The sequence below is a fragment of the Elgaria multicarinata genome, chromosome 8, assembly GCF_023053635.1.
Source record: "Elgaria multicarinata webbii isolate HBS135686 ecotype San Diego chromosome 8, rElgMul1.1.pri, whole genome shotgun sequence".
NCBI lineage: Eukaryota > Metazoa > Chordata > Lepidosauria > Squamata > Anguidae > Elgaria > Elgaria multicarinata.
In genome coordinates this window covers 33,334,896-33,353,570 of record NC_086178.1, presented here as the reverse complement: position 1 = coordinate 33,353,570, position 18,675 = coordinate 33,334,896, and the positions used below count along the sequence as shown (strand labels likewise).

At 42.4% G+C, this 18,675-nt stretch overlaps 1 protein-coding gene across 1 annotated transcript in view; it reads right to left on the bottom strand.

Moving 5' to 3' along the window:
- The window catches only part of WWTR1 (WW domain containing transcription regulator 1), a 105,746-nt gene extending 87,364 nt beyond the window's left edge, over positions 1 to 18,382 (bottom strand). Inside the window, exon 1 of the mRNA XM_063132077.1 lies at positions 16,994 to 18,382. Coding sequence (XP_062988147.1) covers positions 16,994 to 17,418 — 425 coding nt within the window. The 5' untranslated portion in view covers positions 17,419 to 18,382. The remainder of the gene's footprint in view (positions 1 to 16,993) is intronic.
- Between the last annotated feature and the right edge of the window lie 293 nt (positions 18,383 to 18,675).

Here is an 18,675-nt window from a genome sequence, read left to right as displayed (position 1 = left end):
TATGCTTCTTGTGTTCTAGATTTTCTTATTTATCATTCACACCTAAACAAAAGTTCTCATGTCAATCTCTTTCTGAGGACACCCAGAAAGATTTCATATTCATAATTGTAACCCGATCCAAGTTCAACAGGCAAGACAGGCTAGAAATTTGAATGAACACATACATACTGTGAATTAATTTCATTCATTACATACTTGTCTGTCCTAATTTCAACTAATGTTACCATTTCAGTATTAAATGCAAGCTTCTAAGAAAGGCTCCTGAAAGTTCAAAAACATTTACATGTTTGTTTAAAAAACCTGACCTTAATTATCTAGTCATCCCACTTACTTGTAGTTTTCTCAAGTGAATAAAATTCATTGTAAAACTATCTGCTCTGAACTCCTGCTGAGGAATTTTATATTTTAATGGAATTAAGCATTGTTACCGGGGATGGTGGGGGTGGCTTTTCATTTCACTCTAAAATTGTAATTATGTTTTAAGGCCTCACACTTGGCAGACCTCGTTTTTCATATACAAAACAGACATTGTTAACTAGCCCATTGGAAATAAGCGTCAGTAAATGCGATCTATCATTTTAACTCCGGCAGCTCAAGGGAATCAGTTTACAACACACTAACTTAGAACTGCCTGCTCTGCTTTTTTCAGGCGCTCTCAAGCCAAGACCCGAAATAGATACCTATCAGTCAACAAGATGTCAAACAGGTCTCCCAAATGGGCTTTCTTAGAACTCCAGAAATTGTTTCTTAACTTCAATTCACTTTTGCTGGAATAGGATAGCCACCTTAATTAAAAACTTAATTGTCCCTCTACCTAGCATCCCACTGGTTTTAGTAAAATTTTCAAATAAAATCAAATCAAAAAAACATACTTGGGTTGGGCTAAAATTAAAGTGAGTAGGAAAAGTGAAATATTATGAGTCCAAGTTCTGGGGGCGGAGAAAGTATCTTAAATGACCCCAAATGAGTTAAAAGCTTACATTTAATTAAAAAAAATACTCCTTTATTTTGCAGCAATGACAGTTAAGAGCAGGCACACATAACCAGGCATTAATAACATTCACTTTTGTTCACATCTACAAGAGGTTTTCAGCATGTGTTAAATGTACTTGCTTGTTTATTTTTAGAGAAAGCCAGTAACCTAATGCATCTGGGTCTACCATTTTTAAATTGTAGATGCCAGACAGAATCTAGACATCCTATTGAATTATGAAGAGTAATTACCAGCATTTTATATTATTTTACATTAAATTGGGAGCGATCATCAAATCTTTCTCATCTACTTTTTCAAAAGGGAACTTAAACGGTATCTAATACCGACCGAAACTGGATAAGTGTTTTTCCATGATTAAGAGGGCAGCATCAGTTTGGTGGATCTCTGGTAGTGAGAGGAATGGGGAGAGACACACACACAGTTAATTAATAGATTAGGTGGTGTTTCTTAATGGGTCACTGAGCAAGCTCAGACCCAATAAGAGACACCATCTAGTTTCCTATTAGTTAGTTAACTCATAGCCAACTCACTCGCCTCATCCAACTAACATTGCTAGGTTAGTAACGGAAAACTGTGGGGGGGAGAAGAGTCACAATAAGAGAAGTGGGAATGTACTATGATACTGTGCAAACAGAGTAGCAAATAACCATAAGTAATGACTAGGAATTAAAGTAAAATGGGCTGGCCGGCCTTATTTAGAAAACATGGGAAGACTTGCAGAGGCTTTAACTCAGTGCCTCCCCTCCACCAATCCATTTGAATTGGGTGATCCAAGACTCTGTTCCCAAAATTCCATCCCACTCACTTAAAGATCATCACATTAAGAACATAAGAAAAGCCATTCTGGATCATGCCAACGGTCCATCTGGTCCAACACTCTGTCCACAAGTGACCAACCAGCTGTCGACGAGGGAGCCACAAGCATGATATGGTGCAACAGCACCCTCCCATCTGTGTTCCCCAGCAACTGCTGTATATAGTCTTACTGTCTCTGATACTGGATTCCAGTGTGACCAAGAAACAGTATCCAGGATCAGACCCAGCATCAACATGCAGCATCCTCTTCAAGGGTCACCACTGACTTCTGCCTTAGGCAATCCTTTAAACAATTTTTTTTGCAGCAGGCAGGTAGGCTTGGGAGCAACCATTTTAATTTCCCACCACACACTGCTCTGGCAGCGAGCCTGTGGGATGCCAAGAAAGGGGTCCTTGGACACCATGTTGGAGACTCCAGGGCTAGGAAGAAAGAATGGAGAGTCATTGGAACGTGCAAGCCCCAAGTTCATTCATAAAGGCCGAGTCAAATCTATGCATCAAACAGAAATGTGAACCATTTTGAAGAGAGACATGCAACTAAAAAGAATACTTCCGGAACAAGTTTCATGTAACATAATATATTTCAATGCTTCCCCCCACCCCACCCCCAGAACTTCATTAACTACTGATACCCATTCAGCCTCAAGTTATAACTGCAATATATGCTAATCCATCATTTTTCATAAGTGGATATAATTAGCTATCAAATTGCTACCTACAATCATGATCGCCACCATTCAACCCGTTGTTAAACACAAGGCAAGTTAAGTTAATCATCACCCAGAATCAATTATTACTCAAGTGTAAGCGAAAAGTAAATACAAAGAACAATTGCTTTACTATATGAGGTACCAATTATATCTGCCCAAACGTGTTCTTTGCAAGTACAGATTTTCAAGGTTCTCAGGCATAATTGGATATTGGGATACGTTCTGCTCAATATCATTGCAACACATCCAAGTACCACTACTTGGGTTTAGTAAGATGCCGTGGGAAAGGAAAAGAATCTCACTTCACTGAGCATGACTCAGGATCAGATCACACCTCTGTAATAATCATTGTCAGTTTAGACTGAAATACGCACAAAGATCCTAAGCACTTCATTAATCCTTAAAAACGGCTTTTCAAACCATCCCAATATTATTATCCCTATATTGTAGATTATGGGTTGAGGTTGAGAGAACATGCAACAAGGCCACCTAACGAGTGCTGCGTGGATAATATCAATTATGCAGCAGACGGTACAGTTTTAAGGCTTTCAACTGAACGCTGCAGTCCCATGCACATTTACTTGTAAGTAAGCCCACTGGACACAGTAGGACTTAATTATACATAGATTTAACATGTACACCAGCATGACTTAAAATATTTTGACATTTCCCATAAGTAACAGATTGAAAGTCTACAAAAAGGTAGTAACTACTTCTGGTGCTACGTGGACAAAATGTTGGGCAGAAGAGTTAGAAGCCACGTTACCGAGAGGCTGAAAGTCCCACCGAATTTTATAAGACGAAAATGTGCAATTGTGGGCATCTCTACCATAAAACCCAAGCTATGTCTTCTTGCATGCTCTGTAGCTTCATTAACATTATTCTTTAACACAGACAATAGTAAAAAAAAAGGGGGGGGAAGACTTACAAAGAATAATCACATTTGACAAGAACTTCTTTCAAATTTGTCCAAGTTTGGCCACTTCAAGGTAACCCTCAACAGCGTTATTTACAGTGCAATCCTATGCATGCCTACTCAGAAGCAAGCCCAATTGAACATAATGGTGCTTACGTTTGAGTAAACATGCACAAAATCATGCCAGACATGTTTTCAGATTTGCAATTGAAGCAAGGAAACAAGAGAAGCCCATTAAAATCATACAGCTGCTCACAAGTTATATCCTTCTCTGCATTATCACCACTGCCCCAAGTTAAAACAAACTGGACAACATGCCTTCAGGAAACTGAGCTAAGCTGAATTAGTGTCTGCTCTATTCTATTATTCTTGACCACTCCTGCTGAAGCTACATGTTTATACAAGCCTTGAATGCAACCAAGGCAATGTACTCCTTCTAGCTTGCAAGATATATCAAGATGACCTTTAAACACCAATATAAAATGGCAGAAGCAGTTAGAACTACCAGAAAATCAGCTTTTCGGGAAAAGTACTTAGAACTACCAGAAAGTCAACTTTTCTTTAACATACAACAACAAAGAGTTCAAGGACCTCAGGAATACTTTTTTTTTTTAAGACAACTCAACAGTGTACAAACTTTAAATCTAGACTATGGTTTCTGTGGTGATCCCAGGTTAAAAGCAATACAAAACATAGAATAATTCCTGGAAAACCATAGGAGTTAGGAATACACTATTCTTACGGTTCAAAGTAGACCTATTGATCCAACAGTCATGTGCAATGGGACTTCTCTATACCCTCCTTCCCCGTGCTGATCCCTCTGTGCCCCCCCATTTCTGCCCAGAGGATCTAGAAATCCCCCAGAGCAGATCTGGGGAGCGTGGTGTATAGCGCGCTACAGAGGGCAAGCGGGAAGGGGAAATCAACTCCACCAGTGGTTTGCCTTCCACTGGTGGAATAAACCATTGGATACAACCCTATATATAAAAGTTATACAAAGCTTGCTTATTTATTTATTTATTTATTACATTTCTATACCACCCAATAGCTGGAGCTCTCTGGGCGGTTCACAAAAATTAAAAACATTCGAAGGATAAAACAACAGTATAAAACCATAGTACAAAGCTCCGTGTTTTTAGCCTGTTCTTAAAGGTAATAAGTATTCTAAAGTAGAAATAAATGAACAGTTCAGAAATACACTACACATTGTACCAACTGTATGTCTATATATATATATATATATATATATATATATATATATTAATATATATTAAAGTCTTATTAGGGCACAACCCTATGCATGCTTAGATAGAAAAACATACAAGTCCCAGCATTCCCTTCGAGTTAAAGGACCTTTTTCTGTCAAAAAATGCATACGATTGTGCCCTTAATGTGCTTAACTTTAGACATCATGTGTTCTACTGACCCTGTTCAGATGATGCGCTAAGCCACGGTGGTTAAGCATTTGGGGCTAAACATTATGGCTTAGCATGTTGTGTGAACCATTCCTAACCATGGGGGCTATATAACCACAGTTTAAACATACTCACTAACCATTTGCAGCAAAAGGGTTAGCAGCCTAACCATGGCTTAGCGTGTTGGTTGAACAGTCCCACTATATGACAATAACATAGGCAAATTCCTCAGTACTACAATCTCTCTCTCTCTGAGCAAGTGCTGAAATAGGTATTGGGCACCACGTCTGTAAACAGCCTGGTCCCATATTGTGAATAAAGACTGCTTTGGATCAGTTGGTTGATTTCCCCCTCTCCCCGCCCTTTTTTTTTTCAGGCAAGTACTAAATACACCTTGTGTGTGTAGGTTGGCTAGTATTTCTGTATTCAGGAATTTCGGTATCCTGAAAATCACAGCTTCCTTTCTCCCTGCCCCCCTTTTTTAAAATGACATTTCTAGCCTCTAAGACTGTGAAAGCAGCCTTGTACAGCTATTTAGTCTCAGCTAAAGTGGATAGTACAGTCTCAGAAGCCACAGGACGAACCAAGCAGGATGTCCAGTGATGGGGGTTCTGTGATTTGTATAACTGTGCATCACTTCCCATGACTAGCAAAAGCAGAATAAATTAATGAGAAATATTTGGTTAATTTGCATAAGATCCAGGTTTTGGAAGCCACCTTTTCTTAATGCACTCTGGTTCACCATGGTACTGAAGATATATATATATATATAGCTAGGCATACACAGCTCCAAATCTAGGCCTTGCTTCTACCAGTATTAAAAGCATGCCACTCTTGTGAACCACCAGTGGCTGTGGAGTACGGCCTGATAGAAATACTTGGCCACAAGAGTTCTCAAATTCTGACAGCTTTCTCAATTCAGGAAAACAAAGACTGAGCCTCCCAAGTACAGCCAAAGGCCGGCTCCAGACTTTACACTGGCACACACTATTGCAAATCTGGGCGCCATACCAGAGTCTGCATTCACAGGAGCAACATAGCATGCAAGTTGCTAAGTCACAAATTGCAGCTGCCAACATTTCCATAACCATGGAATTGGCATTGTCTGATTGTCTGAAATACACAAGCAGCTCAGGGTCACATGTTAAGCTGCCCTGTGAATTCAGACAGAGCGACAGTTCCCAAGTATGCAGCAGCAACCTTGACATCTGAACACAGTTCAACACAAAACAAGCACACAACTTGATTTCTACAGGTTACAGAAATCCTGTTCAGACAACGCGCTAAACCACAGTGGTTAAGCATTTTGAACTAAACATTATGGCTTAGCGTGTGATATGAACCATAACTAAGCATGTTGTGTGAATCATTCCTAACAATGGTGGCTACATAACCATGGTTTAAACACGCCCACTAACCATTTACTGCAAAAGGGGTAGCACCCTAACCATGGCTTAGCATGTTGTCTTAACAGGCCCAGTATTTTATAGGATCCTAGAATCATAGAGTTGGAAGGTCATCAAATCCAACCCCCTGCTCAATGCAGGAAACTACATTAAAGCATACCTGGCAGATGGCTGCATCTCCATAGCTCCTGACGAAGGACAGTACGTCCGAAATGTTGAGCAGAGCATTTTTGGATTTAAATAATACAACAATTTTTAACATGATCATCGAGCACCAGAGCCTATCTCTTCATAGTTTCCATGCCATTTGGTGCCATTCTTCCCTACATAGACAAGCCTGCATCTTAAATGCCTCCTAGATGGTGTGGGTTAGGATCAGTGTTGAGTTGACCATTAGTCCACGTTGAGTTGACCCATTCATCCCCTGCCCTCTCTCCCTGCTCCATCCTCCTGCTAGTATCCCATCAGCCATTGCTGCAGAAAATATATCGAGCCAGCTGGATTAGAGCGGCAGCCACTGTTTGACTGCTCATGCCTTATGACCCTGTCGCTGATATAATAACCAACGGTGGACAAGGAAATAACCAATGGTGGCCTCCACACAACACGATAACCAATGGTGGTTCAAATAGCCAACTCAGCACAGTGATGGTTATTTGTGTTGGTTATTTTGGTCAAACAGCCAACAGTTGGTTAAAAAAACTCCATCCATCCAACACAATAATCTATGGGCTGTGTTCAGATAACACTTTTGTCAATGGCGAGTTGATGAGCCAACTCACAGTTGGGGTTTTGGGGGGTACTCCCCAGACAACATGTTCCCACTCCCCCGTGGAGTGGTTGAGGCTCGCATGGAGTGGATTGCTATGCAACCTGGCATTTGACTGACAGGCCGCCTGGCCCTTTCTCCACCCTCCCTCAGTCCTCTAGGTGCTATCCCAGGAGCCACTGCGAGTTGTGCCAGCTGCAGCAGAGCAGCCGGCACTGTTTTGGCCACTCTTGCCTGGGAACTCTGTAGCCAGGCGAAAAAAATCAACTCAACGGGTGGAAAACTCTACTGGCTCGGTTTGGACAACACAAAAATACTGAGTTGATGTGTTATGAAATACCAGACCAGAACTGTTGTTTTTGTAAATGGATACTGATATTTTTATACTGTTTTTATGTTTTTGATGGTTTTTAAATGTTGTATACTTTTTAATGTTTACTGTTTTAACTTTTGTGAACTGCCCAGAGAGCTTTGGCTGTGCGGTGGTATATAAATGTAATAAATAAATAATAAAAATAATCAGTTGTGTGACGAGTCAACTCTGCAGCTGGTTGTGTCTCTGTTGGGTTTTCTGCTGAAAAAGTCATCTGTGGGGTGGTTTTTGCCCGACAGATGAAACAAATACCAACCGGTGACCGCTCAACTGACAGTTGAGTACTAAAACCATCGATGGATATTGTATCATCTGAACCGAGCCAAGGCAGGTTAAATAACCAACTGTCAACTATTTAAACCACCATTGATTATCATGTAGTCTGAACCCAGTCAGTGTGCCAGTGAGTTATTCTCCTAGGGCAGAGGCGACAAACCATTTTCAGCCCTAGAGCTGAATTAAGTTTTAGAGAAGCTTTCAAGGCTTGGGTTAGGCGGGGTGAAAGGGGTGGAGCTAAAAATACCAACATATTTTAACTTAAAGCTCTTAGTGCTGGTAGTTAAGCCTTATGAGAGGCATTTCAAGCTTTTAGATTGGGGGGAAAGTCTGCACAAAAGCTGGAACCCACCAATCAGTGCTTGGTGGTGGCCTGAAGAATCCCAGAAGGTTGGACACGAACCCCAGCCCTGCTCTCCTTAATTGCTTGTGGAAATATTCTGGGTTGCCACAGTATCTATGCAAATTATTTAGTTTTAATAAAGCTTCTCAGTTCTTCAGGCTTCTCTCTCCAGGAGTATCCACCCTCCAGCTGTTCAAAGGGGGCTATATGGGATATCAAGCTCCCAGCACTTCAAGTTGCACATTATAGGATTATGCCAGATAATCCAAACTTTATGACAGCCTTGAGTTCCTCCACGTTCTCACCAGACAATAGTGTTTTAGAATGTAAAGGACTGTTCAAGGGTTTTAAACATATTACACATGCACGTCTTTAGCAAAGTACAACCAATTCCAATGGGGACGTGGATCTGATAAACAGACGTGGTTATGTCCTCATTCTCTTTTCCATCCTCCACTTTTAAAGGATGGTGTTTCATTACAGTGTGGGGTGGTCTTGGGGCTACTTAAGTTTCTTACAGTCATCGCCAAAAAATCTCCACAGGAACCAACATTCAAAACTGTAATTTCTATAAATCACAGCTGATCCTTGATAAACAAAGCTAAGTAAGACTTATTGTTAATACAGATTTCCAGCTCCACTTTCATTTATTTGCAAGTAGAAATATACACCATTTGAGAGCTAACCACAACATAAATGTAAATACACATTGCTTTATAAGTGTCTAGAATACATATATTTTTAAAAGCCAATGACCTGGATCCAGACGAAGGCTAGAATCTGGTACACACAGACCTAGGAGTAGAGTGACCATATGAAAAGGAGGACAGGGCTCCTGTATCTTTAACAGTTGCATAGAAAAGGGAATTTCAGCAGGTGTCATTTGTATATATGGTGAACCTGGTGAAATTCCCTCTTCACCACAACATTTAAAGCTGCAGGAGCTATACTAGAGTGACCAGATTTAAAAGAGGGCAGGGCACAAACAGAATAAAACAATTTAAAATACATTTAAAAGAAGCAAAATGAAAGGTGAACTGGTGCTGGTCATTAAGGAAAGGCTTCCTGGAATAATGACATATTCAGGAGGCATCGAAAGGAATACAAAGTTGGCACCTGCCTGACCTCCAGAGGCAGGGAATTCCATAGGAGGGAACAATGATGCGAACCATATCTAAGATTTACTGAATACAATAAGTATGCATAGGATTCCGCTACACATCTGGAGCCAACCCAGTGCATTTGCCCCAACCTTTTCGAACATTCATTTACTTTCTCACTAACTTTGTAATACAACAATTCAGTTCTGGATTGTTCATGAGGCTCTTCAGTTGGTGTTAGTTTCCAATGGTTCCACTAATATTTGTCCCACATAGCAAATTTACTATGGTATAAGCTTCTGCAGACTAGTGTCCACTTCATCAGATACATGAAGCATTATCCTCAGTTGGCAAGTATCTATCCACACAGGTATAGAGAAAAAAGTTGTTAAGAACAGTCTAATGGTGGCTGTGCTTATTTTGCACAAGCATAAACTTCAATTGAATTTTCATAGTCTGTACTTTTTGGCTGTCATTGCCATTTGACTTCACTGTTGACAACTTTTTTCTTATGCAGACACACATGTCCCTGCCAATCCATAATAACACTTCAAACATCCACAAAAGCATAAGCCGTAATTAATGTGTTAAGTCTTTAAAGGTACCACAGTAGCCATCCCAGATAGCTTTGCAACAAGGTTGATGAATTCTGCCTTTGAAGAAAGACAGTTAATTTTTTGTTCTAAACAGCCCTAGAAATGTTTGTTGAAAGATGCTAACATCCTTCAAAAAATAAACAAATTATTCAATCCTATGCATGTTTACCCTGAAGTAAGTCCCACTTACTGACAGGTAAGTTAAGACTTACTCATAGGTAAATGGGCACAAGACTGCAACCTTAGCTAACTATTTCTGTTCAATTAGACACAATTGTACCTGGACTCTGTCTTTCAAGCACCCAATGCAGCTGTGAAGGACCAGGTGCGGCTGTTGCTTGGAGCCAAACCAGACATGACATGAAATGCATCTTTGCAATGAATGTGCATGTTTTTCTAATGCAAATAACAGCCTCTGGGGGGCAGGGTGAGAAAACTACTGAGATCACAGTAAGTGGCGGAGGGGAAATCTAACCTTTTTCTCCCTTGGTGAAAATCAAAGCAGTGACTGCTTGAAACATCCAAAACCACTGACATCACATGTCACACACCCATGTACACATTCACCACATGCAACAAGCTACATTCAAGCTGCAAGTTACTCTTTATACAGAACTATCTTATATGTAGAAAACGGCCCAAAGTTGGAAAGGCTGTAGGGAACAGGAGCCATTTTGAGCTATGAGGAGGCAAATGGAAGACGATGACATAGAGTTGTGGTTGACTACAGGAAGGCTCTTATCCAGAGAAGTGGTTGACCTACCTCTAGTGAGGCCTCCACAGTTTAAGTCGGACTCCTCAACTTATGTGCTCTTTGGAGTGGTTAGGCAAGATCTTGCTTTGAACCCACCCATCCTCCTTGTCAATCTGTGAAACTATCCCCACCTCAAATCAAGCCTTTCAAAGTCAGCTTCTAGAGAACCATGCAGCAGCCAAAGACATTGTAATGCAGCAGGCATATAGACTGGTCAGCTGAAGAAAGGGTAGTTTAATTGTCTGGTATTGCTTATTTCTTTGATGGTTCTGTTTTTAATTTAATTGTTCTTATGCTACGAATTAATATTTTGTTTAAATTGGGATTTTGTTGTTAGCCACCCTGAGCACCCTTCTTTGGCAAAAAGGCAGGATACACAAACAAACAAACAGCCACGCAAAATGCCTTTCAAATTGCCCGAGATGACCACCCTCCCTCCAATTTCCCCATAAGCCATTTACCCCACAGGTCTGTCTCCATTATGTTATTATTTTCTAAGTGGGGAAAAAACCCAACCCTGTGAGAATGGACATCCCCATTTTTTGGTCTACTTAAAGTGACCAGATGTTTCCTGCATTCTTGCTCTTCATCACAGCAGAGATTTACTCATTGCCTTATTCTGCCATTTGAATACCGTATTTCTTCAATTCTAAGACACACTTTTTTTCCCATATAAACATCTCTAAAAACAGGGTGCATCTTAGAATCGCGGGTGTGTCTTAGGGTTTTTTTTTCTGTTGGTGGTACTGAAATTAGTGTGTGTCTTACAATCGATGGCGTCTTACAATTGAAGAAATACGGTACATCGATTTACCAGCCTGTTAGTTGCAAGGACATTGCAACACGCTTTAGACAAGGGCTTAAGCCCTGGCCCTAAACACGAGTGGAGCAGTCCTATCTTACCACAGGGTGGGGGAAGATTCCATGGCGGAGCAACAACCACATGTTGTACCCTGCTGGCAGAACATCTACACCAGTGGAGCTTTCAGCAGGAGTACCAGAAGATCTCTGGTGGTATGGGGTCGCCCCACTGATGAGTCTCTGTCAGCAGAGCAGCACATACAGCACATTCCTATGGCCCTTCAGCCAGTCATCGACTGGTGATAGGATGGCATCCTAACTGGAAGTAAATTTGACTGAAGTCACTGAAAGTACTTTTGAGCAACTTAAGCAGCATCCATGCTTAGTCCCTTTTGCATTTTGTCCAAATCCCTTCTAGTTCCCTTTCCCCTCAACACAGCATAATGATGTGCTGTGTGTAAACATGTGCATCCCATATTTACTTATCTGAATTTATAAACCAACTCTTTGGACTTTGTAAGCCTTGAAGGCAAGGCAGAATGTCCCTTCTGAAAATTCTTTTTGCTTCACACATATACACATGGATTTGTTCAGCCCCTCCTCCATCCATTTTCCCACCATACCTTCATACTCCCTCTAGTTTCTTTGGGAACATATATTTTAGAACCTACTACCTCTTATTCCAGACGATTAATCTGGAATAACTAAAAAAACTTGTCCTGTATTCAGAATCACTCTTTTCGACTTGTCTAAATTCAAACACACACAAGAGTCTTTTCTAAAGGGGTTAAATTTCAACAGGCTGTGGAAGCAGTGTTTAATCTGTCCCAGGGATCACCTCCGGGATTTAGCCCCTGAAGCATACACCAAGTATGCTCATGGCCCTCCAAATGGCCTACAAATCCCATAATCTCTAGTCTGCCTAGCCAAGGGTGAGGGATCATGGGAGTGGTAGGCCAAAACATCTGGAGGGCTACAAGTTGCCCATCCCTGATCTACTCCTAGTCCTCACACATCTGGAAACATGGCAGGGAGATCTTCTAAACTACAGGGCATAGTTTGTAAGTACATCACACGTGCAGGGCCAGCAAAAGGGCTTCGAATCCTCTGGCAGCTGCTGGAGCCAGTCCACCATCCTCTGGCAGCTGCTAGACACCTGTCCATGTCCCCAGGTTCAGGTTCACCAAGTAGCAACAGTCTCCCGTTGTGTTCCTAAAATATTCCAGAGACACACCTGTACTACATTAGAGTATTGTGGAACATCAAAATGGCAGGTGGCTCACGGACAGTCATAGAGCTGCAAAATTTCCAGAACTTTGGAATGGAAAACAAGTGGGGTTTTTCTGGGGGAGGGGTTCAGAAAAAAATGGAAATTTGGGGGAGAAGTTAAAAAATAAGCAATACTTTTTTTCCTTTTCTCTTTTTAGTGTTCTTTATGGATCTATCATCACTTTGTTGCTTTAGGACAGCCTATTTTGGGCTTCAGACTGAGGCACTAATGGCAATGATTGGGAATGTTGGTCACTGTAGTCTAAACTTATATTATGTATAACTTGGTTTGTTCATGAAATTATCATTATATTAAAAAAAAAAATTTAAGTAAACTGAGTAATTACTGTCTGAATGAACTATACTTTTAAATTTAGTTGCCAAACATCATAATTTTAAGAGCAAGCTAAGTTATATGCCATGTTTTAGGTTCCTATTTTATGTCTGACCAGAGGGAACTTCAGCAAATAGTCCCTGAAAGATTTGATTTATCCTAGGAGCCAAAAGCAGCTGGAAAAACTGAAGGCAGAGGAAGACTAGCGTACAACATCAGTTCCTGTTGAAAGGAAGTTCATGAAACTTCCTAAACCTGTTCCTGCTTGTAGGGTGGAGCTTAGGGAAATCTGATCTGGAGGAAAAGCTATTGAGATCATAGAAGCATAGAATACTAGAGTTGGAAGGGACTTCTATTAATGCATCCCAAAATAGCATTTGCTTTTTTTTTGCAGCCACATCACAATGTTGGCTCATATTCAGCTTGTGATTTACAACAATTCCAAGATCCTTCAAACTTGTAGTACCGCTGAGCCAAGCATCCCCCATCTTGTAACTGTGCATTTGGTTTCTTTTTCCTAGATGTAGAACTTAGCATTTATCCCTATTAAATTTCATTCTGTTGTTTTCAGCCCAGTTGGGGTACATTGTTTAGCTGGGAAATACTCTGCTTAGGAAAGCAACCATATTTTGAAAAATCTTTAAGCAATCTCAACTTATTATTTGAAGAGTGACCATTTCTTCAATTTTGGAAATAACTTTTGTGAATGGACCTTTTTAAAATTTTATTTTGAAAGACTGGCCCCGTTCAGACAACACCATTAACCATGCCGTTAACCCTTTTGTGGTTACATGGTTAACAATGTCGTCTGACACGTATTTTCCCTAATCAGCTTCCCTAACCATGTTGTGCAACATGGTTAGTGGCACAAACCACGGTTAAAAGTGTTGTCTGACACGTGTACGTGGTTAAGGGCCAAAGACAGAGCTTCCAGTACAGAGCGGCCTAACTAGGCAAGGCCGCTCTAGCCGGCAGGCTCCATTGCTGCTGTGCCCTGCCACTTGACTGATACGCTCACTGTGGCCACCATTTTATGCTTTCACTTTAGTTTTTTGGAGCGATATTTGGTCTTCATAGTGGAGTGTGATTACTGTATAACTCCCAATACAAAGCAGCCATTTCTCCTACCTCGTTGAAGCACCATTACACCCTTCAGGTTCCGATTACTGCAGCGGTGCTGCTAGATGACGCGGCTCGCGCTTGCATTTCGGAAGGCTTCCGCCTCCCCTCTGACGACTGTAGAGGTATAGCTGGCATTGAAATTGACGACCCTCTCAAAATGGCCGACAGAATCACTCACTAAATGGGCCGATGCATGTAAGTAATTGCTACTTACATTGCTGCCTGCACTAAAATGGTGGGCACATCTGCCAGATCTCCTAATGCAAGGGCTGCTGGGATACAAGCTGGATCATTTGGAGGACTCAGGTGATCAACTAACCAGTTTGTGGGTAGCGTGTGGTTAAGGAATCCTTAGCCACAAAAGGGTTAAATGTGTCGTCTGCTGGCATTCCGCATGTGGTTAGCATTAACCACAGCTGAACATGGTTAAAGCTAACCACAAAGCTCTGAGTGTGGTCTGAACAGGGCCACTGTCTGTAGTGGTAGTGAAAATCCTATGCCTATGCAATAGGAACTACTCAAGTTTCTTTTAGGTAGAGGGAGTTTATTAACTTGCAGCAGTTAAAAGGTTTTACAGCTGAGAAAGCCTTTCCTAGTGGTAGGGTCTAACTGAGAAATTTATTAAAAATTGTGGCAGTGAGTTCTATAGACTCAAGCCTCAGTTAATTAAAAAGAAACATAGGTAGGATAATCTACATGCTGTTCTATTACATCTGGTGGCAGTAGTGGGATAACCTACAGAGATTTTTCACATGTGGATTTTAAATTAGAACTACATGAATTGATTGTTACAGCATCTTACTAGAACAAGCCCGGTAACATAGGACTCCGTAGATAGAACAAAACCCAAATTATCAGGACTGTACATTTTTTTTCCATATTATGATATGGTAACTCTACTCACACATTAGGAAACTGAGCATGACTTAAAGCAACCCTAAATGTCTATCAGTAAAAGATACAATAGATCAGTAATTTGAATAAGGAATGGGAGAAATAACTATGCTGGGTATCTTACAGAGAGGATTAAAAAAAATTCCCCATGGCTTCATTATTTCCAGACATTTTGCACCTCTAGTCTTTCTGTAAATGACTCCTTACTACATTGTTTTTAGAACCCATTTAGAAAGCGTAAACACTGGGTAACAATACATAAACACATTGTCTTAAATTCCTGAAGAAAGTATTTCATAATCCAAAGCTGTTCAATTTTTCCAATGGGGGGATGGGAGCAAAAACAGTCTTTCGGGTGGAGGGGAAGTGTTCTCTCCCCTGGATTTTTTCATGTTTTTTTCCCTCAGGCCTTCATATCTCTAGGTGGTCATTGCAGATTGTGGCAATGCTTTTGCTCACCTCTGTGTACCTGTCCATGCTGGAGGAAGGCCACTAGAAGACACTTTGGTGGGTGGGGGAGGCTCACTCCTGGAATAAGCATGCCTGAGTGCCTCTCATTTTAAGGAATACTCTCTGTGAGAGAAACTAAAAGGTGGATAGGAAGAGTTAATTTGAGTCAGGGTCTAGGAGACTTCTTTTCTATGGGAAGTTCAAAGTTTCAAAGATGTAAGGGAAAGGGGCGGATCATGTCACTATCCTTACTCACATGTACTACAGAGGTAAGTAAGATATTATAAAAACTTTTTAATATACTGATAAGTTACACTAGTTCCCAGAATCCAGGTATACTTCCACTGTAAAGCTGTATACTATATCGTTAAAAAAGCACGGACAAGTACTCAAAAAACATTTAAAAAACACTTAAAGACCAAACGCATTTCGACCCAACAGAGGTCTTCTTCAGTGGTCACATGAACTATATATGCACATGAAAAAACTAAGAATTATTTTCAAATTGCCATTGCCTGAAAGTCAAGAAAAACATAGAATAAGCAACATTCATATCCGTGCTAAAGCCTCTTGCCCATAAACATATCCTGAATTTTTCATGTGCATATATAGTTTGTGACCACTGAAGAAGACCTCTGTTGGGTCAAAATGCATATGGTCTTTAAGTGTTTTTTAAATGGCTTTTGAGTACTTGTCAGTGCTTTTTTAATGATATAGTATACAGCTTTACAGTGGAAGTATACCTGGATTCTGGGAACTAGTGTAACTTATCAGTATATTAAAAAGTTTTTTATAATATCTCACTTACCTCTGTAGTACATGTGAGTACGGATAGCGACACGATCCGCCCCTTTCCCTCACTTCACTGCCTTGATTTTAAGGGGCCTGGATAGGCTTCTCTTTGCTTATCCAAAGTTTCAATGTCAGAGACAGCCAATGTGGTGTACTGGTTAGAATGTAAGACTTGGACCAAGGGAGATCTATGTTCAAATTCCTATTCAGCCACAAAGCTCATTGGGTGACTTTGGACTACTCCTCTTCTCAACCTAACCCACCTCACAGGGTTGTTGTTCAGAAAAACTGGGTGGTGGCAGAACTACATAGGCCATCTTGTGCTCCTTGAAAGAAAGACAGGATATAAATGTAAATAAGTAATAAATATAACCTACCCCTGGAAAAAATCACCAAGGAAAGGCACTTCACGCAAGCCAAAATGTTTTATGCAGGCAACATCTTGAATCTCTTCTGGAGTTTGCTACACGTGACAAACGCACACACTTGCACCGTTTTGTTCTCTGTATTCTTAGCAAACACACACGTGCATTCTCTCAACAGTGCGGAACTACGCATGGGAATTCTTTCATTTCCTTGACCAAAGCAAATTTCGTCCAAGGACAATTTTGTCTCGTGTGAAACAGGACTGAGTCATCGCCGCCCGTTCAAAAGGAAGGGCTTTCTTCCAGATTAGAGGGCACGACCTGCAAACAAGGCAACTCTCTTTTTAAATGTCGGGCGCTCAGGAATGTCAATGTCAGCCGGGCCTACCGCGGAGCCGCGCTCTGCCCGCTTTGGGTTGCTTCCCAGCGCCCCCAGCTTCAACACGCGCCCCACAAGCGTGGCCCCCGCTCACCCCGCCGCCTCCGCCGCCCACTTACTTGAGGAAGTATCTCTGGCCCGTGTGCGTGAGCGCCATCTCCCAGCCCGGAGGTAGCGGCAGCTCGTCGGTCACGTCGTAGGATTGCTGGCGGAGGTGGGCATGCTGCTGAGCCGCACTCGGGGTCGCTCCGGTCCCGGCGCCCAACTGCAGAGATGCGGGCGAGGAGTGTGAGCGGACGTGGTGGACGCCGACGGCGGCGTTGCTGAGCCGGGGCGGGTGGCTGCCCGAGTCGGTGCTGGACTGCCGGGAATGAGATCCCGAGTCGGGCTCCTTGAAGAAGGATTCGGGCAGGATCTTTTTCCTCCACGAGCTGGGCTTGGGGTTCATGACCGAGTTGAAGAGGGCCTCGAGGTCGGTGTCCAGATCCTGGGTGACATGGATCACTTGCTGTCCCGGCGGGGGAGGGACGGAAGCAGGGTTCATTTTCGCACCTCGCGCCGCAAAACTTTCTTGCAAGAAGCCCTCGCAGCCCCGGGAGGTGGGAGGGGAGAAATGAATCAGGAGCGAATCAAAGCGGGCAGGCCAGGATTTCACCCTCTGAAAACTGTCTTGCGGGCTTCCAACCGCCCTCCCTCAAAATAATGATTTAGGAGCAAGTGTCCAAAAAGATACAGAGCAGCCCTCCTCCCAGAGCAGAGCCCGACAGCGGCAACTCAAAACAAACTCTTCGATCCAGTTCCCCAAAGCAAAACTTTTCCGAAACGTGTTTCCCCCCTCTCTTTTTTTCTTCTTTTTCTTTCCTCTTCCCCAAAGGCCCCGGCGGCTCAGGCAGCAAATCCACGGCAGACGTCCCCTCCCTCCCCAAACTGTATCTTTATCTCGGCAGGATCTTCAAGAACAGATGAAGCACGTCCAAGTCAGGCCCCGAAGGAAAGTTGTGCAACTTTTTTTTCCCTCCCTTTCTCTCCCTACAACAACTTCCAGAGATTTGCTATAACTCACCCTAAGCTTGCAGCTCCTTTAAAGGACGAAGGAGAAAGATCTCTAGCCGCGGCTGTCACGGGAGGAAGGGAGGGCTCAGTCTCACTGCCCCGAATTCCAATGGGGGCCTGAGGCTCGAGTTAAGGAGCCGGAGCCGGGGCAAACGTTCTGATTTAGAACGTTGAAAGATAGGCGAACGTTCTGATTTAGAACACTGGAACTTCCAAGGACTCCGGCAGCGTTCACTTCCAGGCCTGACCGACTGTTCCTCCCTCCCCCGGGTGCTCGCGCAGAGGGCGGCCGGGCTCCAAAGTTTTGTTTTTTTAATCTGTCAGCCTTCCTTAAAGGATGAGCCAAGACGTGGTGCTTGTGGGGGAGAGAGGGTGTTTCGCCCTTCCTTTTACATACCCATCCTGTAGATCTTGAAGCGCTGGGCACTTTCCGCCGTGATGGTAGTGGCGGCGGCTCCTCTAGAACTATCCCAAACAAAGTTACCCAAAACTCTCAGAGTTTGGGCGGCGCAGAAAGTTTGGCAGCTGCATTATTCATGAGCTCAGCGTCTGGGACCAGCCCGATTACACGGTACACCCACACACACTGTGAGTCCTCCTCCCACGGTTCAGTGGCGAGCCGGACCCTGCTGGATTCTTTTTTTTTTTTTTTCAGCTAGGCAAGAGGAGCCTCCTGGGGGTGGGTTTAGGGAGTTTTACGGGAATCTGGGACGGAAATCCAGCAGGGTTATGACTAACAAGTCAGGCA